The following is a 24,039-nucleotide window of genomic DNA, read 5'->3' on the forward strand; positions in this document are numbered from 1 at the left end:
ACTCCTGAGATATGTTGGTCGCAATAAATTCTACGGAATCGTTTAGCTTTCGGCCAAACCAGTGATACTTCAAGATCTCTCTTTTTTACATCTCAATTTATTTCTCTAAGATAATTGAGGAGGAGGTTGAAAATAGTACCTATTGCTGATTTACCGACTCGCAATTTTGAATTATATAAATTTAGCCGCGAAAAAAAGCAAATAGAGGAGACAAACGGAGTGAACAAGTACAAAGTTCAAATAGCTGGTAATTACAGTCGTATTCGAAATCTGAGAGACTGTGCACCAGAAAATTGCAGACACCTCGTGGCTTTTCTCTTACAGTTTCGATCATTATACATTTGACATAAATCTCCAGTAAATTATTGGTAGTTAGACTGGAGGTGTGAAAACAAGCAACTATAGTGTCAGTTTAACTGTCTCATTCTCTTTTTCTTAAGTCCCTGTGCATAAGTCTCAAACTAGTGATATATATGTGGCTGGAATATCATTGCGATCTTATTTTTGACAGTAATTTTCCCATCGATCACTGTCTTTATTATATTTTCTTTTCATACCTGCAGACGAGAATGTAAATTGAAAAATTGCTCGACCACGTGTCTCGTTGGCTTGACGTTAATTGGAACAACATATTTTTACCAAATTTTAACTGTCGTAAGTCTGTACCCTGAAAAATGATTTCCTCCGACGGTGTGAATTCCTCGTCTTCTTCTCCGGTGTTCATATCTTTCTCCGTCAGGAAATTATCCTCGTCATTCCGTCGTCGAGAACAGTATTTACTGCTGCATATACCGGAGATTGTTAATTGAATGCCTGATGAGTTGGAAGGGATGATTCGAAAATTACGAGAACGCGGATCCAAGTATGGGCGTATTCCATGGGTGCAGGGCGATGCAGTTGACCGTGGCATCGTATATTATATTGGCTGTGGGCTGAACGGCCAAGAAGTAACTAAGCAGCAAGGTTTGGTCACTGGCAAAAATAGCTCTTTGGCATTGTTCCGTTTTGCCCGAGATCGGAGAGTCTGAAAAGAACAGACCGGCGTAACGAACCTCTGGCTAATTCCGATCATGGTTTAATTGGACCTTTGGCAGTAAAATGCAAAACACTCTTGTTTACAACCAATTATAGATAATGATCCTCGCCTCGAGCTGTCGTCTCACCGTATCATCGACGACGACGTCGGAGATTTGTCAGTGGGCGAATTGCAGCCTGTATTTTATGCCTTGCATATACTTGATTGTTTCTCATGTTAAACAAGAGATAACCTCTTACCGGGTGAAAGGAATTACGAATGTCGATGCAGATTTCACAATTCATCGTTTCGAAAGAAAGGGGACCTTAATCGATATCATCAACAACGACAGAATTTCAATGCCTAATACTTCTTCGGATCATGTGCCAATAATTGTCGAACTTGACGCGCCTGTTGACGGTTCGTTGGTGTGAAAAATTCAGAGGAAATTATCCGCTCGAGTATCATACGACATTTTTGAACTGAAATTTTTTCGGTGTCGCAGTGTATGTACGATAACAGCATTTTAATTATACAACAAAACGGATCTTACAAATTTTAGTCTTAGAAATGCGGAAGGCTTGATTAAGGGGGGACAAGGGTCTGAGATACAAAAAAAAAGCATATTTTTGTGATTTTTTTTACAGAGTACCTTATTTATTATTATTTTTAAACTTATTGTACATTATCAAGCATTATTCTAAGAATATTCTGCTACCTTTTCATAAAGAAATATTGAAAATTGAAAAAAGTTTACATGTGGTAGTCGGGATAACTCATGATTGCTTTATCTGAAATTAAAAAACCAAAGGGATTTCTTTAGTAAATAAGTTTCTCTTGAATTTGAACGAAGGAATTAACAAAATATTCATTTTTGAATTTTTGGTGAAGGTGCAGTCAAAAAACTCTGACTTGCTCTTTCGTATAATTAAAAAATAAGTTGTAATTGAAAAAAATAAAATCCTACGTTCAAAAACTAGTATTTAGTATGCAAATGAAGTGTGCAAAGTTTAGGCGAAATTGGTCCGAAAGTTTTTGAAAACTTTTGACTACCGCATGGAAACTTTTTTTTGAGGTGACTCGGTTCTCACTACTAACACTGGCTGAATTTTCAATATTTCTTTATGAAAATATAGCAAAATATTCTTAGAATAATGCTTAATAATGTACAATAACTTTTACAAATATTAATAAATAAGGTACTCTGTAAAAAAAGATCACAAAAATATGCTTTTTTCTTTGGTATCTCAGACCCTCGTGCTCCCTTAATAAATTTCGAACTTTTATACGGCTTAACCCGTAACTATCAAACGACATTGATTTGCAGCGGAGCTTTACTCCGTTTTACGTCATAAGAACGTCGAGGAGATCTCATAACATGACGGTAATAGCAGGACTTTACTGCCTCAAGATATTAATCTCACCTATCGTGTTTCGAGGTGTTACCTCAAACTTACACCACAGGGGGTATATAATAATACTATAAAAATAGTCATAATTTATTGAATCATCCATAACTTATGAGTAGGTACACGTAAAATATTTTGATACGATTTATGATACTCGTTTTCTTAATATGGCTGATTATTCAATATTAATAACACTGTCGTATATTACTGTGAAATTATTTAACGTAATTGCGAGTTGATATAGATTGTCATAAAGTTATTTTTTTATTAGAAATTTAGAAGCCGCGGAAGAATTAATACCTGGTAATAGGTGAACAGAGTGCAACAAGGTTTCTTGGCATCTTTGATGCAGTTTACTACTAGCATAAAAAAAAGCTCAACCATCTAGCATAAGCTAATTTTGGATCGTTCTATATTCTCCAGGAATTTAAAGTGAAGTGTTCTCACGGTCTGATCGAAGAAGAAAAATAAAACGAAACAAATCAAATAAATAAATAAATAGAAAGTGTGAGATGGATAGCTATCCGTGGTTCCAGACACGTAATATAACTTTATTTATAACGATGAACGTGTCATTGATATTATAAATTATTCCACAACAACGTTAAGACGCATAAGCAGAGGTTGAAAAATGTTTTTGTTCAGTTGCGATAAGACGCGATGAGTGAAAATTTATTTTCGCTGCTGACATTTCGAGGTTGTTTTCAAAACATCCGCAGTCGAAAGCACCTATTCGCATTATTGCGCGAAAACTGAGATTCGTTTCAACATATGAGTTCATTCTGCATTGAAATACTTTCGCTGCGGTGTTTTGAAAAATTGGTCCTTGATGTTCGCTACTTTGAGTCTCTAATAATTGAGGATAAATAGTATCGTCAGTACACGTCCTTCATAAAACACGAAAGAAGTGCTCACCAGGTGAATCATATTTTCTATAATTTTTATAACTATTTTTAAAAAAAAATTTCTCTCCACCACAGCCGACAACTCGAGTGGGTCTAAAAATAATCTATCGAAGTTCAATAGGCCCTAGGCGTACGAAGTAAGTTTTGATAATTCTTGGACCGTGTCCAGAATTGCACCGCGCGCAAAACCGGGTATCAAAGATTCTCGTGACGTCAGATGGATGAGGTAACCCGAATAACAATAAATTTACTACCGAAATAAAACCGCACGAGACGAGGCGTACAGTTCTTAGTGCTGTAACGATAATCAAAATTTGCTTTATCGCTCAGCCGATTAAGAAAATAAACAGTGCTATTCCAAATTCTCTGATGAATGAAAATATCCTGAGGCTTTGAATGTATCCTCCGAAAGAAGCCATCGATCTTCGTCCCGATTGATCAGCTCTGCGCCGGTTTTGGTCATCTGAAAGGAACACTTGACAGGTGTTACGGCGCAGCGACCTTATACCTTGATTTGGCCGTTAAACGAGCCCCGATTTGGCTGGTGCCAAGGCGCATAAACGAGTCGCCAGCAGCAAAGACAACGAAAGATTATTACGTTGCCATCGATGAGTACATTAAGGACACGATGCGCGTCCAGGGACTTTGAGCTAACTTTAGACATTAGCTGTCGCGTGGCGAAGCGACGAACCAGCAAAACCGCCAAACGGTATCTCGCCCTCTCTTTACTCGCATAAAATAAAGCAGTGTACGAGCCGCCCTCAGTCAGGATGGATAATGGTCTACCTCGATATTGACAGGGCAAAGGTTAGGCGTCGGGTACGCGATGATCAAGTGCGGGGGTTGACATGGAATTACGTAACCTTGTGACGGAAGCCGATGACTCGCGATTTGGAGCATCAACGCCGCCGCGGGTGCCCGAGGATCCGGTTGTGAACCTGATAACAATCGTAAATTATTGTATACTTGATGGTTGTTGTAAATCTTCTGACTCGGTGGGCGTTTTGTATCGAAAAGTATCAGGGAAACGTTGAAATATATGAAAAACGGCTTTTGATCGACAGTGCCGGTGACTGACAATGAAACCCTTGTCCAAGGGAAGTAATTATTGCTGGTCTTCAACAGCAGTAATCGATGCCTAAAAGTCGTGTGGAAAATATCAAGGAGGAATGAAATGCGAGAACCTCTATCGCCTCCAGGTGTCTCAGGACGACTGAACACCCGAACGGTCGTACAGTCGGACACGACATCATCCTCAACTGGATCCGGTGCCCCCTCCAATATGAATAGTCACCGAAACACCAAACGAAAATAGGACGAATAGATAAATCATTCGACCCCACCGGTCCGCCTACAGCCGGACGGCATATCTCCACGAAATCCTATTCGCCTCTGCTAGATTTTCCTGAGCTAAAACGTGTGTTGAATATTGTAAAAAAATGCAGTCGATTATGCCAAAATAATTCTTTATTCTCGATTATTTTTCTTCCCAAGACATGATGTTAAAGACTGATCATTGATTGCCAGTAAAATGGGGCTTCTCATGTCCGTTTTGATTGGCTGCGTTGGAGTTCTTGAACTCCTGGCATGTCTCCGTCACGCTTCGGATGGTTTGACGCCGTCGTTGGGTCCGGCAGCACCTTGCCTGTCATATCACTTGGAAACATCGGAGAAACACAGCTCCGTCAATTCACTATGCACTTACAGCCACAGTCGTGGGGCAGGATTGCCAAGAGGTGTTAGACACAAGTTGGAAAACCTTCATGAGTACAGTATCAAGGTCAAGGGTGAGCTACGCTCCCTAGATCGACACTTTGACGAGAGCACACTCTCCGATTGCAGCACTGGCGACATTTTGGGAAACTCTAGACCGGACTCTAGACTCAGCCTGATCGAATACGAAACCAAAGACGAATGGAATCCCGACTTTCAGCCCTACTACGGAGACCAAAATGATAAGCACGATTGTCGGGAGAGCCATCAAGACAGTTTATCGTATCAAGAGGATCAGGAAATCAATTCGATATTGAAGGATCTGAATCTGATTCCTATTCCAATAACGAAAAAGTACGAAAGAATTCCTACGCCTATTCCATTTGAAAATTCGAATGAAGATGTCTGGAGAAAGTCTAGATCACCTTCGTCGTCGTCATCTACGTCAAGTGACAGGAAGAACTCGTTTGATGATGATTCGGGGAACGAAGTACCAACAAGGAACTCGATCGATAATTCATCGGTCGCCAGTTACTCCGGACGCTCGTCTTTGGGTGATATCAAGGTGACACGCTCGAGCGTTTTACTCCAAAATTCCGTCAACGATGTGGAAAGTATTTCAAAGCTTTCGTCGGACGTCTTACGGGCCTCGGAAAGCTCGCTGTCTGTCAATGACACTGAAAACTTGTCCAAGTTATCTGATATTTGGAACGCACACGTGGACGAAGATGGAAAGTTGGAGGAAACGAGTGATTATCAGGAAGTTGCGGGTGATGGTTTGAAGACACCGAAGACATCAAAATCTTCGGGGACAACTATCGTGCGAAAGGCAACGCAACTGAAATCCAAAAATGCGGAGACAAGCAAGTCCACGGAGACTTTGAATGCGAGGAAATTTAAGAAAGTCCGAGAACCGGAAAGACGAAAGTCTGACATATCCGTACAGACGATGGACTTCGGTTCCATGTGCGACGAAGCGACGAACACCTCAAGGTCGGAAAGCAGGCAAAGTGTTTCCGTCCACGTTCAAACTAGCTTTGAAGAATATATTTCGGAGGATGAAAATGCGGAGGATTACAACGGAATTGCGAAGGGTTTGTCCGAAAGTGGAAGAGACATTTCGGCGAGGGGTAATTCGCGAAAAAAGTCATTTAAACAGAGGAGATTCAACGGGTCAGTTCGGAACTCAAAAGAAGATTGCGTGAACATTGTTTTTATGAAGACGGTTGCACCGTTCGTAGAAAAACCTCGGAATTTAAAACAGCCGATCAGAGTGTCCAGTTTCGAAGATGCCAACGAGGATGACTACGCAAAGGTGAAAAGCTTACTTCTGGAAACGGACAGAAGCGAGAGCAGAAGTCAAGATGGAGACTCAAAGAAGAACTCCAGGAGTTCGAGCGCCCAGAGAAACGACGCAAAACGTCCTTCTACCTTCAAAACGCAATCAGAAATGCTCGATGAACTCATTGATGAAGAGTTCAAAGACGCGGAGGACGGATCCAACCTCCTTGATCCCATAGAATACTCGGTTCCTGATACCGGCTCGGACAAGGCTTTTTGGGTAATTTTATTTCAAACCCTTCGCGGTGACGTTCGTCTAACACTTCAGGCTAATTAACAGTTTTGAAGAGACCAGGTGTAATTGGTACGCTGGCCCTTTTTCCTGCCGATCGTCCCGTTGAAATGTAACGAAACGCTACGCAAGAATTTCTTTGGCCTTATTTTCACCCGACCTACCCTAAGATTTCCCTACAACTAGAGGCTATAATTCTTTTGAAAATGTAGATCATTCCTTAAGCCTTTGTCTTTTAAAAAAATTAAAAATACAATAACTCTGAGCGGTAAGTCCAGTTTTCGGTTATGCCAGGAATGCTTTATTATTTGGCAAAGTCACTCGTTTGATAGTATAATTAATATATTTACGACATATTTTTATAGTGAAATAGAAATCTTTCATCCAGAGACAGTTCGAGTTACGTACTCTTATGTAATTGAGATTTAAATCGGGCTTTCTAGATCGACAGCCGACTCTTAACAGACGTTGAAATTTGCCGTTCGATTAACCGTTGTAATTTCACGGACAGGAATAAAAGCAAAGTAAACAGATAGATTTATTAAGCTGGACTCAACGTTAAAGCGTGATATTAGAAAACGTTTTACATTCGCGTGTGCTTCATCGGCTGACTCTACCATCTCCGACGGCGTTGTTGGTGCCGTGTGCTGAGCGTGGGGTCTCCCAAAATATCAAACGTCAGCTCCTGCCTTCCTCCGCAATATTTTCGTGGTTACCGAGGCTCTTTTTAACATTCCGTCATTCGGTGGCAAGTCGGAACTTTCGTAAAGACTTACCAAAATCTTGTCAGGAGCCGTTTCAATCGTGAATTGGAATATCGATGATCCGCCATGTTTGCTTATAGAATCGAATCGACCCGTGAATTCGCAACGGGGGTAAAAGCGTTGAGAGATTCATTCTGACTGATAAAATCTTCAATGGATGAGGGTAGAAGGAAGGATTGGAAAGAACGAGAAATTCAATATTACAGTTGTTGTTTTTCCTTACGAGCCGGCTATTTCGGTGAAACGACGGCGAAGATCGAAGAGGAAAGAAACGTAATAATTTTATTTCATCGTTCTAGAAGGTTTCGTTATCCGGGGAAACAGGCATCATTGGTGATGTGCGGAAAAATCCGGCCCACATAACCCGTGTCGGCCGATTCTTTATTTATTTCACCATTCTATTTTCTCGGCGACGCCTCCGCCGTCGGTTCTTCGGTTAGTCAAATGTCTTCTCGGGAACCACCTGCTTGGCACCGTGTCAAAACGATCTTCTCGTTCTCAAGACTTTCTGAGTGGCTTGGCGGAGCCGCGCGTTTCTTCGTGTCGCGCTATGCGTAGATAGTGGATGGAAATGATGATGAAAAAATTAGACAAAATATCGGTACGCCTTTTCCTGTCACTCTCGGAAATTGGATACTGACTTGTAGGCGTAGCGTTGGGGTGTCGAGAGGCGTCGCTTGACGAAAAAAACAAATTTCACCTGTCAGATGAGCTGGACCAGGTACGAGGAGGTGTCCAAAAAACGTTGAACATCGGACATCGATGCATAGTAAAGCCTCTCGCCGACAAAACTTACCGTCTTCGTATCAACTCACAAAGTATAATAAAATAAAGATCCTGCTTTGCTATTTGATAATTTCGCTAAGTAAAATTTGGCACTGTGCGCAAATAAATTCTCTTCCCCATTCTCCACAACGGTCTAATGGTAAAGAAGATTGGTAAAAATAACTCGGCAACGACTCGCAAGTCTGCAGATGAATATGATCTTGTCTCGTACTATAGCCGAGTGCAGATCTAGGTGTAATGACAATTTATCGCATGACTTAATGTATGCAGATCTAGTCAGAGGAGACAGATACAAATTTTTTGAATTTTCGTGCAGATGAGTCCGTAGACACATTCTGCACTCGGAATACTCATTTCGTGGGTATCGGGTTTCCCACGATTTATCGTTCGGTGTATAACTCGGTCGGGAGAGGCGTCGTTTTTATTTAAGCACTCACATTTTTCACACTGCCGTATCGAGATGAGTAGTTTGTGAACTTTTCTTACCAAAAAAATTCTTTTTATTACTCAGCTATTGCTGAACGTGTAAGAAAATCCTTTGAAACTAATCTGTAAAAACAAAATCTGTATCAAACGATGTTGATGAAATCGTTCTCAAATCCATACATGACATTTGGACGGTTCTTTTTTCATTCATGTTTGAATCAGGTTTCATTTTGTCATAACTCGGAATATGCTTTCCCTTCTAATTACCTTAAACCTATCTATGAAGTTTTTATGGGTTGAAAGGTGTTTAAATTTATCTTTGGACTAAGTAGGCATTTCTGTTCAGAGAGCATTACGCTTTGCGTCTGTTATTCTCGTTGAATTCAAATTTTTATCAGAATTTCCTCTTACCGGTTAAGCCATTTTCGAGCCACTCAAGGCTGAGTTACTCCCACAGCCGCCCAATGCATCAATTCAATGAATATAAAATATATGCGTGGGTATAATGTAAAGTTAAAATGTTGACGTCTCACGAAGGAAGTCCCTTCGGATTATACAATTGTGTTCTTTTTAGTTAAAAATAGATCTTCGAAGAAGGTCCGTGGAAGAAAAAACATAGATGGAAAACTAACGTTCATTGATTTTGATCGAAGGTAAAGTGCAAATGTAACGAATAGAATGTAGCCAATGCAGGCATTTACGGCGATGAGCATTCCGTTTCGTTGATAGCAACAGTAGCGGACAGACACCCGAAATAGAAACGCATGCTGAGAGGTTATGCTTACAGAGCAGTGGAATCCAAAACACTTCACCGTTACAACTTGCAACAAAGTTTGCCGCACCCTTTCGCTTCCATCTCATACCATCGTGTACGTGGAGCTCAATTTATGAGAAATTTCAAACGCGAATATTACCGGACGAGAATGCTTTGTGCATACAGATATGTTTCGCACAATGAAGGGAACATTACACGGTTGAAAAATGAGTAATTTCGGAGAACTAGCATCTGTTCGAGAAATTATTTCATAACGTGGCAACATTACTTTCGTTTACTGGTCCATTTTCGTATACCAATGTAGCATAAAAGTCAAGATCACCGAGATTTCTCCGCTCATAGCTAGAGGCAATTGCTGCAGTAACAGTCGTGTCGCAAAGTACGAATCACGCCTGACTTTTGCAATTTGCTGAAGTAATAATACAATTGTTGGTACATTGGTGGTAACTGGAACAGTCCAACTTACCATTTTTATTTAGGAATATATGAGATTCTTTTCAAACCGTGAGAGTGAAACAATTGGATGCTAGTACTATACATACAGATATTCTCAAGTAGTCGTATCAAATGTCAAAGGTTTTCTATGAATGGTGCAAACTGTACACCGTATGTACCAACAGTGCACACGATGACGTTTCATAGATCGTAGCTTTTCTCCAAGACGCTGTGCAAGTAATTGCTGTACTAGAAAGGCTATGTTAAAAAGTAATTCAAGTTCAACAAAAATAGTTTCTTTGAAAATGTTCTTGTTCGCTGAACAAAAAAATATTCTCAAGAGTCAGTGACTCGTTAGGTTTATTCGGATGCACCTTATTCCATTCAAGTACTGAGGGAAGTAGTGAAGATCGAACAGATTATATATGTATAGATAGATATATTTCTACCAATTAATCTTTAATTGAATCGATCAGGATTTGTTTAACTGGATATAAAAAAAAAATGTAATCATTACAGAGACCGGAAATTGTAGCCAACTGGCTTCGTATAAATATGTTTTGCTGGTCAAATGGAACATATTAAACGAATTAAGAGTTGATTGGTCAGAGAAAATTTATTGGATTCAACTATCTTACAGTATTTAAATGGAGTGAGCTGTATTTCAATCAAGCGAATGGATTAATCGTTCAGGAAACATACATTTTTTTTCCTCGCAAATAATCAAGTGAAATTTGCGCTATTCAAATATCAGGAGCATTTGGGTAGTTGAATTAATTCTTTAAAACCGATTGTACAATTGGCATTTAAATTTAATTCGGGAGAATTATTGGATTTAGATAAAATATAAATTTGGCTTCATTGTTAATTCAGACTAAAAAACCTCTATAATCCACGATACTGCAAGTAAAGTATATACAAAGGCTGTGATATGTGCAAGAAATTTTCCGTGCACTTTTCACGGCCAAAATCGTGAGTAAATTCCTGTAAAGCATGGAGTTAGCTGCGATTTTATAATCCGAATTTAACAATGCGCGAATATACATTGGACCGACCGGCGCTTGTATAAGCGTCGGATACGAAAATAACGTATAACGATCAAAGTATTCGACGCGTATTCGGCTAAGGTATGTTTTGCGAAAGATATCGCGAGGCGTATAGAAAAGTTGCACCCGGCACACTGCAGCCGCGTCCACGAGAAGGGGAAGCGCGCGGGTTTCTGGAGTCGTCGGGAAGCCGAAAATAGCGTCCCGGTTATGATGAGACGGCCAGGGATTGGGTCCTAGATTTCAGTCAGTTCGCAAACTCTATTGGGTCGCGGTACTGTCCGGACGACCGTCTCGAACCCTCGATTTCTCAAGTCGTCATAGAAGTTTTCACCCTCGTCTCTTCAGCCGTCACCGTCACCGACAATCCCCGTCTTATTTTCCCAGAGTTTATCTCTCCGACGAGACATCTTTTCGTGCCCAACTTTAAACCGAGGCACTCTTAGTTCGACAAAAATGGCGGATGTAGACAACAGTGTAGTGTACACCACGACGGAGCGTAAAGTTCGTAAAGTGAAGAAAACCACCAAGCGTAGGGAGAGTCATGACCAGAACGCCGAGGTCACCATCACCGAGGTTGACAGCACCCAGAACAACCATGACAACGCCATCGATAAGTATGTGCTGGCTGACGGTGGAACACTGTCTGCACTTGTAATACCCGGTTTCGATCTATCGACGTTACTCTGGGTGCCACGGATGATCGCGTCAATTTTTTTTTTTTTTTTGTTTTTTCATATTTTTCTTTTTACCCTCTTTTTCCAAACCAGAAACGAATCGAACGGAATTCAAAACTTGATGTAGCTTGCAAAAGTTTCCGTTAAATTCTGATCTATTTCCGTTCGAATCGATTCTACTCGGAGTCACGAAGAGCTTTAAGCGCGTCACGCGACCGGGTGATTCTAAAGTTGTACGAAATCTTTCCATCCGAAAGTTTTGTACCTACTGGCGTTAAATTCATCCCCGACAATGTTTCGTGAGAGAGATAATATCTACGCGATGGGACGACCTTAAGATTCTCAAGTTCGGCTAAATTTGGACGAACCGAAAGATCGAACCTGTGGCACTCCGAGAACTCGCGATTTGTTCTTTAAGAGAATTGAGATTTATTTAAAAAAAAGCAATCCTACACTTTTCACTCGCATCATGCATTTCAGTCACATTTTTATACGCATATGCTTATCCGAATTTACATCAGTCCACGAATAGTTGTTACATACGCATTGAACATCAGATTTATACAGATACCCAGCCAGCACATACAAAACCACTCATTCCAAGGTACATATATACATGTGTGTGTGTATATATATATATATTGTGTCAACCCATGTTTACATCACCAACAGAACCGATGATTCTTGACTCGACTCTAATTCTAACATTCGTAATCGCCGCAGTCGCCACTGTTATTTACTTTTTATAAATATACCTGCAAAATGAGTTATAATTATACGATATATTCCCGATTTCATGTTCTCTTCTGATACGTGAATATACTGGAAAATGCATTCACGCGGGTGTTTCATTCAGTCTCTAGTCTTAACCACTTTGTGTCTACACGTTAAATTTGTCTTTTTTTTTATATATGAAGTCAAGGATGATTTCAAAAACTTCCCTTGTGTTGTAGTTTTCGTTGATTCGAAGAATAGTTAGTAGTTCTTGTGGAGAAAGCATTTTATGTGACCATCTATGATACACTAGACGATACTTTGTTAATCGGCTGATGTTTTCACTTTTCACAGTTATCAATAAGATCTTTCGTAAGTAATATTTTGAACCTCTTACCCTCTACTTGTTGTTGAAACAAAAATAAAAGAAAGAAAAAAAACAGAAAAGAAATGCAAGGTGAAAAGAAATTTTCAGTCGATCGACAAAATCTTATAGGTATGTACTTCCATAATTGCAGATTAAAGAAATTAAAAATTTCACATAAAACTCACCTACTTTCAATGTAACATGATTATTTTATCAAAATCCGTTATTTCGTGCCATTGATACAAATCAGCTTTTGCGAATGATCGAGAATCGACGGGTGAATGTCAAAACCTGCCAGATATTCTTCGTCTCTAATTTGCCGTATGAATCGTTAGAACGATGCATGCAATAATATCTCGATTTGCGCCCGCCACCATTTATGCCATAACGTTGTGAATCATATAATCCCAAAACGATACTAAATAAGGCATCGGATTCGTGCACAGCCTTCGATTGGAAATTGGGGTACTGTTCACGCATCGAAAGGAGAACGGTGAAATGTCGTTCTGCACTAACGATAAGACGTTTCATAATTTTGTTTTATTTCAATTTTTTTTTTCAACTTTTTTTTTATTCAAATGCTCGTATCTCGTACTCACGGAGTTCAGAAGCACTCAGTGGCACCTGCAAGTAATTACTCAATTAACGAAATCTCTGGTTTCGTGTTGCAGTTGATTTTCAGTGGCGAATTCACGAGGGCGATGAACAAGGACTGGCACAGCGGCCATTTCTGTTGCTGGCAATGCGACGAGTCTCTTACCGGTCAGCGGTACGTTCTAAGGGATGAACATCCCTACTGCATCAAGTGCTACGAGAGTGTATTCGCCAATGGATGCGAGGAGTGCAGCAAGATCATCGGCATCGATTCGAAGGTACGCTGACTTCCACATTTATCCACAATATTTGTAGGAGAATTTTATACGCTTTACGTTACTTCGAGTCATTGCGAGTTACGTCGACGATTCCAACCTCAGAAATTGAACGCCAACAGTTACGTATAAGCTATGATTTTTAAATACTCTGGAACTCTCTTGGAAACTAATTGGAAAGTTCAGTTTCAGCTATCTTGACTATTTTTATTTATTTTTTTTTTTAAGTACAGATTGTTTTTCGGGTATACAGGAAGTGCGATTACTGAATACACGGCTGATCGTAAGCATCCGGTGAAAAACTTCAGACGAACATCTTTTACTGTATTCTTGTGCCGCAAAGAATCTCGAAAGACGAATGATATTAACGTTTTCGAAATAATTTCAACGCGTAATTGTATATTTGAAATATGGCCAGTGGTAGCTGACTTGTAATTAGTCATTCCTAGAAATAACTACGATGATGTAGCAGCAGCAACCTTAGTTCGCGTCGCTTAAACTACGAATATATATGTATAAAATGTATATATATACATACACGTATACCATAGCTTGAGGTACTCAGAGAAGCGTGTTTCCGCTTTGAGTTTATATATAGAAAATTATTATTATTTTCTTCGAGATTTACTGTCACGGTTGTAGCTGCTTTGCAGTGAATTTAATCATTTTCTTTTTGCTTTCAACATGCCAATTATTTTGCGATACGTGGTTCAGAGTGAAAAAAGTTTTCTCATCAACTTCCTTCACCGCCGTCTACTCGTGACAAAACGACGAAATCCTTCTTTCTGGAACTATAATAAATTCACTTGTCGAGTTAACAAATTCAAGAAACAAAACGCTGTAACTTTTAGCCTATTTTCCGTATCAAGTTTAGTGGGGGGAGGTGGGGAGGGGCAGTACTTCAACTTTGTTAAAAACAAATTCAGTGTTTTGTTGTGATGTTGTGTATTCTAAAACATGAATTATATCCAAGCCGTGTCTGTATTCTGCGGATCACTCGGAGATCAACATATGATTTATGTTTGTTAAACCCGTTTGACTTATGAACTGATGCTCCGTTGAAACTTGTTCCCGTGGTTTTTGCCATCTGCGTAGTTACCATCATCGTGAACAACAAACTTGAGACACGAACTTTGCAAGCTGGTCATCATTTGTATTTTGAGCATTCTAAGATACGAGGACGATAAGCTAATTCCGCAGTGTGATCTGTCTGCAACTCTGACTTGATGGCTTTTTTTATTTTTTTTTTTGTTTCATGTTCAAGGATCTGTCGTACAAGGACAAACATTGGCACGAGGCCTGCTTCCTCTGCAATAAATGCCGAGTTTCATTGGTTGACAAACAGTTCGGAAGTAAGGTAGACAAGATCTACTGCGGCAACTGTTACGACGCTCAATTTGCCAGTCGTTGCGATGGATGCGGCGAAATCTTCCGTGCAGGTAAGAAAACGTTTCAAATTCAAAAAGGATGAAAAAATTTCAAAATAAATAGAATAATGAACTGCCTATCTTGATTCGGGGTTCAACCGCAAGTGTTGAAAAAATTGGACCTCGTCCAGACCTCTATCGATGATCACCCGATACAGCAACCGCAATGAATCGATACACTATTTATTACCTTTTGTCAAACGATTCTCTTTTCACTTGACTTTACAACGAACTGATTCACCGTTTACGCACACAATTACCGATTCTCGCTTGTCTGACTAATGGCGGACGGATGGATGTGTATTGGCGGTCCATCGAGAGTTGGTACCCGTGTAATTGCAAACCATACCAGATGCTTTAAGCGTATGCGAAAGTCTATGAACGCGATGAACGTGAATAAGCGAGAAAGAACGAAGCGATATCTTGCATTTGACGTTTCTTATTAAGGTAACCGAGTCAAGGTTCCGGCCCAGACACGAACACTTATTTATAAGCCCTCGATAACTGGACCCCTGAATCGGTATTCATCTCTCAGCGATGATATCCGTAGTTTTTCTTTCTTTTTTCTTTTCTTTAGTCGAAATTTAAAATCTGGATATGCTTCTCTTTTTTTATATCACCACGCTACCCGAAATAATCTGATCGGATAATTCTTGGCGATCGTTGACATTCCACTACTTGGAAGTCGCGCGAGCTTGTTTTACGCAAGATTGCTGTTACAAGTCCGAGCCGTTCCTCCACTTGGCAAATACGAAACATAGTGACCTTCAGAATTATTCAGACTGCTTGGCTTCCCGAGATATGACCCAGATCTTTCCTGAATCACGTGACAAACCGCAACTCACATATATTGTTTGCAAAGCTGTCGCGCTTCGCGGACATTCTTTTCAATTTCATTCAGGGAATAGCTCGAAGCAGACACGTGCCAGACGTCTAATTCGTACTCTCTTCGATTTGTCACTCGTTTTTTGTCTTTTTACCCTCATTATTGCACAGGTTTTTGATCTGAATCAGCACTAGCAAAACTTTGGCACAGGCGTGAACTGGAGAGGAAAATAATCGCTGAATAACAAAACACAACACGAAGTAAAAATGGTTTCGGGACATTTTACTCGGTAATTTTAAACCGTCATCGATTTCCGGCACCTTGCGATTAGCAAAAACTTACTCATAATTATTAATTGTATACAGAGCTTGAGAGTGCAGTTTAATATTAAATCCGTTTCTCGTGGAGCCATGACACTTATAATTTAGGTCACTTCAGAGCTTAACTCTTGTCGCACTCTCACCTCAACAGAACGCGGTCAAAAATCTGACTTTTAACGAGTACTCGGGTAGATGTAATATACCGGGACTCCAATTATTGAGATGACGTTAATTCGAACACATTATAGATGTTCAAGAAGAGAAAAAACGAGAAGTCGAATTATACCTAGAGTCTAAGGGAACTGTACGAAAAGAGCATCTCCGAATTGGATTTCAGATGTGGGAGTTTCGTAAATTCTAATTTGAAATCTGACAGCTGGAATGAGTTGGAGACCACCAACGTGAACCGGTTAAGCTTTATTCAATCAAAAATTTATGTGTATGCATAGATGCGATGAAAATTTGAACGGGGTGTTGAACGATACATATTATCGGTCATTTAGAAATACGCAATTATTGTTGGGGGAAATTCGGGCCACATAATTAACGCCAATCGGCTTATCAGATTTGAGAAAGTTTGATAATATACTTATTAGACATGTATGCTTGAATGGCTATACGCGTATATCGATACAGATGATCTTATTTTTAAAATTGTTTTTTTCGCACATTATAATCGCGATAAAGAAGCTATAGTTCATGCTTATTGATAGAAAATACTTGAGCGTTCTGTTCTGAGACCTTGTAACATAAAATTACTCAAACTTCTCTAAGTCTTAAAATAACACAGATGTAAAAGGAACAACCAGTGGGAATACGGTAATAGCAAACAACCATGATTCACGGTGTAAAAATTTCATTCAGTTATAACACGCCAACGTAGGAGGATCCAGTTTTTAAAACAGGACCCATCAAAATTTTTATTCAACGAATGACTAATATTGACAAACTTATTACGAGCGTAACGCAAGTCGAGGAAGGATATTTTGTCGGGCAAAAACATTGACGGTCTTTTTTTTTAATGAATAGAGGACAGCCATTAAACTTGGACACTTCTTGCAAAAAAATCCAACATTTTGTTAAATCGATTTTAAAAAAATTGCAAGACACGCACCCATCAGAGTGATTAGATCGTTCTGAACGTATTTATCATGGCTTGTTGTAATTTCCACTTTGACAGTTCTGACAGATTGAAGTTGGCGTTAGAAAAATACGATATTTTATAAAAAATCGGATACCAGTCGTTTGTGGAAAAAATCGAGTCTTCTCTGTGACGAAATGAATTCCAAACACTTCTTGCATTCAAAAAGCAATGGAAAATTTTCAAGTTTCAAGGTGGCTTAGAATATTTAAAACGCATTGACATTTCCCACTAATTGTCCCGGGCAATAGATAACGTTACTCAACAGTAACGAGCGTGTCTAAATGCATACGTTAAATAACACTGTTTACTACCCATATATGAGTATAATATTTACCATGAAACTCTCGAGTTTGCCAAATTCTGTTCGCTGTTCATATTTAAATGGATTAAATAAGTTGACAAGTTATGTGCCATCATGGTTTCACAATTGAGTTTTATAATCATCATCACACTGACCAGTCATCAATTATTTGAATGACGCTACGTATTCTATTCGTGACGTCTTTGTTGCAACTTACCTTACACGTTGCGTAAGAAGTAAGTTTTGAAAATGGCGAACCACGACGAGTTAGTAAAACAGTTGTTGATCCTAGCAGAAAATTTTCGTGCCATTTTATGTAGAATTACGAATTGAAGACCGGGTTTCGCACATTTAAACATTACACTGACGCAGGTGACAGCGCAGATTCTGGAACGGAACCTTAACACTTCATGTTTTAATGGGTCAGAGCGGAGTCTTTGAATCTGCCGCCAACCCACGCCCAATCAAAGTCTGTATTCAAGCTACGCTTAGCAACTTTTTTTCGCACACAACGAATCTAGGTCAGAAGTTTGAAACGTATAAAGGTCGAGGAACCAAGGGCAAATGATGAATTAGAGCATTATGCGAAGCAAGCTGAAAAATATCAGCTGTGAGGAGTTTCAAACGTTTCATACACTCGGTTCGATTCATTTAAATTGTTACCAATACAGCAGTTGAACCTTGCAAAATACAATTACAGTCGACGTGACTAACACCTTCGACATCACGAAAGTGCTCATCTTAGTATCATAACGCAAATCTTATTATACGAATTCGGGGAAATATTATCCTACTTTTTCTTCGGTGCAATCTTGGCGTCATCGCATCATTTAGTCATTATATTATGAAGTTATTCCGTAGCATCCCTGGTGAAAATTTCTATAAAAACGAATATTTGTGGAAGAATATGAAACATTCCGGATTATTATCTGCAAAATTGTAAATATGTATGGTTTTTCATGAAGAATTTGATCATTTTCTTTAAAAATTGTAGTACTTTGTAGATTTTTTTTACTGAAAACATACAAATTTTTCGAAAATGTACGGTTTATCATAAGAAACTATGCATATTTACAATTTTTTACTAAAACAATTTCTTGTATAAAATTCGGGGCAGGGTTGAGGTTCCAAATTTGAAAAGTTTTTTGAAACTTGAAATAAGAAATCACAATTTTAGTTCAAGTTCAGAATCATCCAGAATTTCGATATTTCAGATTTTTTAATTTTCTCATTTTCGGAACTTTAAGCAAAGTTTCGTCAAAGTTTGATTTCTTTATTTCAAATTACTCCGCTAAATATTTTACGCTTTCAGAACATTCAAATTCGGAATGTCAACCCGCCCCTTAAAGTACGCTTCGCATCTGCGCGTAGTTGATCTAAAATGGACCCCATTTGTCAATCGTTATACCTACATCCAGATTTGTGAAGATCAAATATTATCTGACGTTTCGTCGACACACCTGTAAGGCATTTAAGTAAAGAAAAAAGTGTAATATACATTATATCGTAGAAGAATTGACACACTTATAGGTGTTGAGATGGTTTAATCTTCAAATGTTATTATCTTATCTAAAACGGCATTACTGTACCCATACAGTAACGCATATCAGGTACATGCATACTCGGAATGCTAACTCATATGACTGACAAGTGTCAGGTGTCGCATGTGTTTCGAAGAAGTGGTAACCCTAAGACAGATATTTGAAAGAGACTTTTTGCCGCAGAACTACAAGCACCTAATTTTGACAAAGTTCTTCGAATATTTTGTAAAGAATAAGAATATTTTGTTCTTTGACTTGTGCGATTAACAGTTCCATTTATCATTGTAGTTCATATTTTCAGGTTCACCTGCAATACACAAGTCTTCTGAAAATATGTTGTCACAAATGTGTATATAACAGCTTTAATCCCGTTAGAGTTTTCACTGCACGGTTAAAAATTTCCGTAAACACTTGACGTGCGACTTTGTACGTACATATGTAACGTATACAATTATACATATACGTTTGACGTGCGTTTACTCGCTAATCATTGGCTCCTGTGTTATACTGATTGTAATTCCAAGATGATGTCACTCCAACTTGCAACAAGACGCACAAATTGTTTATATAGTTTTCAAACTGCGTCTAAATAAATAAAAAAACGTCTTTCCCTCGACTCTTTAAAACCAGTATCGATGGGTGAATATTTTTTTAATAAAACCGCTTATCCACCGTTTCAGAGTAACTATTTTTAAATAACGGATTCCTAATAAAATTTATTTCGCGTTAAAATAATTGAGTGCTATTATATTGGGATGAAACCTTATTATCAGATATATCTATATATATGTATATATATGTATACACGTAATACAGAAATAAAATTAGCATGTTCGTATTTTTTCTGGATTTCGCTATTGCTTATATATATATATATATATATATATATATATATATATATATATATATATATGTATGTACGTTTACTAGGTATATATGTATACCTGTTTAAAAGGAAGAAGAAAAAAATCTTCACAGTATTGCCAGCAGCCATTTGGTTAGTTTATGTATATCATGTGTGTGTATATGTATACATATTATATACACACATTTTTATATATATATTCATACGTTTCGTAGTAGCGTGTATGACATCACTGCTTGTAGATCTGTCGTATTTGTCTGTAGGTACGTGTAGGCGACGGGAATTTTCGCATTACAGAATCACTAGGAAACACGAAGAAGATAAAGCAGAAAAATTCGCTAGTAAATAGTGAATAAACAAAAATTAGCATCGCTTCCTCAGAGTTATCTACGTTGTGAATAAACTGCAGGCGTAGGCGCAGAGCTTCCGCAGCTTAATTCAATTAATTGGAAATGAAAGAATTAGCGTTTGCTACATAGCTATATCGGGTAGATGCCGTCTATAAATAATTGGACAAATCAATTTGAAGATTTGAAGAATTTTTTTTTTTTTTCTTCTTTGCTAATTATATTATAGCTTTTATAATTAATCAACGATTAAGAATTATACGGCGTCCGACTTGACAGAATTTTTTCTAACTGCAGTCTTTTTATCTTTACTCTATATCTTTTTATTCTTTCGACTTTCAAGCCTTGGGAAATTTTCTGTCACACGGATTAGTTACTTCGAAATGAAATTTCTCTTCAAACTAATCCGTTTCTTTCGTAACTTCCCGTTTCTCTGTTTTCAGAGAAAAAAAAAAGTTATTGTAATCACGACGAAAATGAAAAGTGGAGTTTTCAGTAGATCTCCACGTTATGAGGTTTAGAGAATTACTTTCAATCATTTTCAGATGGTCAAAAACAACAAGGAACAGGAACAAAGATTTTGTTCTCAATCGACGCGGCTTTTCCAAACTTAGATCTGATTAAATTTCGGCTTTGATCGATTGGATACTTTTTCAATTATTTAATTAACCAAATTCCAAAAAAAATCAAATAAAAATGTTGATATCTCGGGAATGGATGAATGGATTTGAATGAAAATTTGTACCACGAGGTTTTTGGGTCGCTAATCACGAATTTAAGGTCAGATTTGCAAAATTAAAATTTGGCGTATTCAACAAACTGAAAAAAGGAAACTAAAACATTTAGATTTTGATGAAAATTATACGGTACCCGTCAGTTTGTTGGGCGACTGATCATGAATCCGCAGTCAGATTGCAAAATGCAAAATGCAAAATGGCTATCCAATATGATGAAAAAAAAAAAATCTACAAATATTCCGATTTTCGTAGAAATTGGTAGGCGGAAGTTTTTTGGTTCACCCATAACAAATCCAAAATCAGACTTCCAAAATTTCTAATAATAGATCCATCATAGTGGTTGAAAATAAAAAAAATCCTCATATTTCCATGAAATACAATATCCAAGAGCTTTAAAATACTTAATCACGAATCTCAATTTGTAGTTCTAAATTCGAATTGTATGTCATTCTTTTTTCCCCCCATGAACTTGGAAGGCTGGCTCAGTGCCAGTCTAAAGCCGTTTATTTTTTCTTTCGAATCGTCTCAACTCAATTTTGATTCGTTTTCCATCGATCTTATCTAATACACCACCACAGCTGGAACAATCCGTTCAATTTCTTCGTTTTAGATTACGCGTAAACGGCTAACGTGTGTATGTGAAATACTGTATGAGTATGGAGTATAGAGAAGAGAGTGAGTGTATTACGTACGTATATGAGAGTTGCGCGTACCACCGCCGGTGACTCCAGCGTCGTGAAGCAGCTCGCCCTCAGTAGTCCGTAAGCCTTCGTACCAATCGTGTGGAGAACTCGCGTTTAATATTCTATTCTCATTTTTTCCCCTGCTTTCGATAATCCTAGGATACCGGAAAGCGACATTCAGTCTCGAGGCCTTTATTTAAATAGAACAAGGATCGACGGTATATTTCGTTTGTAATAATTCGTAAGAAACCCCCACCCAAACCCACCCACCACCCCCCCCCCCCCCCTTCCAAAAGAAAAAAATGAAAATAAACAAAACAGACGATGCTAAATTTTTACGAGTCAAGACAGTGTGAATGAAACGAGGCTAACATTTGTTTATATATTAGGTATGCACATTTATGATATTTCATCTTGATTTGTGCCGGAACATTTGACACGTAGTTATAATTAAAACTATCTTAGTGAGAGACTTTTACAAATTATTGATTTATCATCAAAGTCCATCGTAGTTACTAAATATAGTTTACTAAATTATACGCTCGGTGATTTACTAATTACTTTGTGTAATTCTTTCTTTCGTCGAATCAATTTTCTTCAAACTTCATCGGTCGAGGTTCACATATGAGAGTTTGATTTATTATTATCTTAAAATTACTTTATCGAAGAATTATCGGAGAGATATCGGCGCCTCCTTTAAATTGTCGCCTCTGTTTGTATTGTTTTTGTCTTATCAGCCGATTTCATACACTATAAGTTAACCAGTTTTACGATCCTGTGTACGTATACGGTAGCAGAAGATGGTATATCATAAATGAGTTCAACGAATACAAATTTTAAAATATAGATAACAAAAAAAAAAGTCGAGACAAATTGACGGACTAATTGGTTCTTCGCACATCATTTCTCGTATCATGCAGCGCGCCACATTCGAATCATTCGAAATAAATCAGTGTTACGACGGGTTTAATTTGCAGCAAAGTTTCGATTAATTTTCAATTTACTATACACAGCTACATCCGGACTCGATGATACAAAAGTGTGATTTGTGAGTAAAGTTAAAAGAAGGAAAATAACAATAACTCGATTTATACTCTCGACGGTAAAAGAAAAGTAAAAACAGTGCCAGCCAGCAATTAATTTGAACAATACGCACACCCACGTAAAGACACGTATATACATATACAAAAAATGGCGACCGACGCGCTTAGCGATAGATTGGCAAACAAATTGCATCTACAAACGAAAACAGTCGGTGAGGAGAGAATTAAACGTGCTAAAGCAAAGGACGAAGACGTTGCCATATTAACAATGTTCCCAATGGAAAGTGATCCAAAGTTCCGATGCTGCCTTGGGAACGAATGCTTTCTAGGGGATCCGAAAAAAGCAGATCCAGGTGAATTTCTACTTCTATCTTTTATTGTTATCTCACAGTTCACGGTTCTCTTGTCGGAATCGATATCCTCCCAAACCGCAATGTATTTAAACCCTTTCAGTCGCACATTTTTCAACTCAATCTGAAGTCAGAATTTGATCATTTTTTAAGCCAATATGGCGGATATAAACTGGAAAAAATACCAAACTTCGATGATTGGAGTTATACGAACTAGTAAATTTGATGTTGTAAAAATAAACTGTGATAATGCTGGGACGTGGACATTTTTTAAATGGAACGTTGAGCATCTCATTGTGACTGAAAGGGTTAAAAGACAGTTTGCGTTACATATGCAGCACATGCAGGCAAACAACGAGTGTAACCCGGTGGCATTATGATTAATGCTCCCATAACTTACCAGAATACATTTACGTTATACGATTTCGATCGCAGATGACAACCAGATGTTGTTCTCAACGTGTTAATATTAATATGTATGCGCTCTCTCTGCAGTCGATCTAGGATTGTACACACGTGACGATTCGATATATCCTCGAATGTGTCTACCTAGCTTCTACACACGCGGTTTATCATCGGTGCAAATTAATTGTGAATAAGTTGGCACACATGACCTTATCGGGAGAGAACATAGTCCTGCCTCTCTGCATGCTACACCCTTTCTGTGTACAGTCCACTTAGTTAATGAACCTGCTAATTACCCATGGCCATTATTGTTGTTATTATTATCGAGTATTAAGTACACTTTAGCTTGATGGATATTATTTTTCAACCTTTACCAGGGCATAGCGTTATGTGGATGTAACGCGTGATACATGTAACTCCTACGATGCGGCCTGCGATTTGAATTTCTTTCTTTTATCTTTCTTTTACTTTATTTTGATTTTATCTTCTTCGTTACATTCGTACAATTTATTTGACTAACAATATTGCCTGATCGAATGTGTGGGTAAAAGATCGTTTCGAAACTTTTGAAGAATA

General features: G+C 38.3%; 1 protein-coding gene across 12 annotated transcripts in view; it reads left to right on the top strand.

The window, feature by feature from the left end:
* LOC124414088 (four and a half LIM domains protein 2) overlaps positions 1 to 24,039 on the top strand; it is a 131,564-nt gene that overhangs the window by 98,821 nt on the left and 8,704 nt on the right. For 7 of the 12 annotated variants that reach the window (XM_046895032.1, XM_046895007.1, XM_046895056.1 and 4 more), the window contains 2 exons: positions 13,277 to 13,477; positions 14,739 to 14,913. In XM_046895032.1, coding sequence (XP_046750988.1) covers positions 13,277 to 13,477; positions 14,739 to 14,913 — 376 coding nt within the window. Of the gene's footprint in view, positions 1 to 4,338; positions 6,604 to 11,073; positions 11,465 to 13,276; positions 13,478 to 14,738; positions 14,914 to 19,895; positions 19,919 to 22,800; positions 23,062 to 24,039 lie in introns of those variants that run through there. The other 5 variants (XM_046894999.1, XM_046895065.1, XM_046895076.1 and 2 more) reach the window with 5 other exon arrangements.

Source organism: Diprion similis, chromosome 2 (genome assembly GCF_021155765.1).
Source record: "Diprion similis isolate iyDipSimi1 chromosome 2, iyDipSimi1.1, whole genome shotgun sequence".
Lineage (NCBI taxonomy): Eukaryota > Metazoa > Arthropoda > Insecta > Hymenoptera > Diprionidae > Diprion > Diprion similis.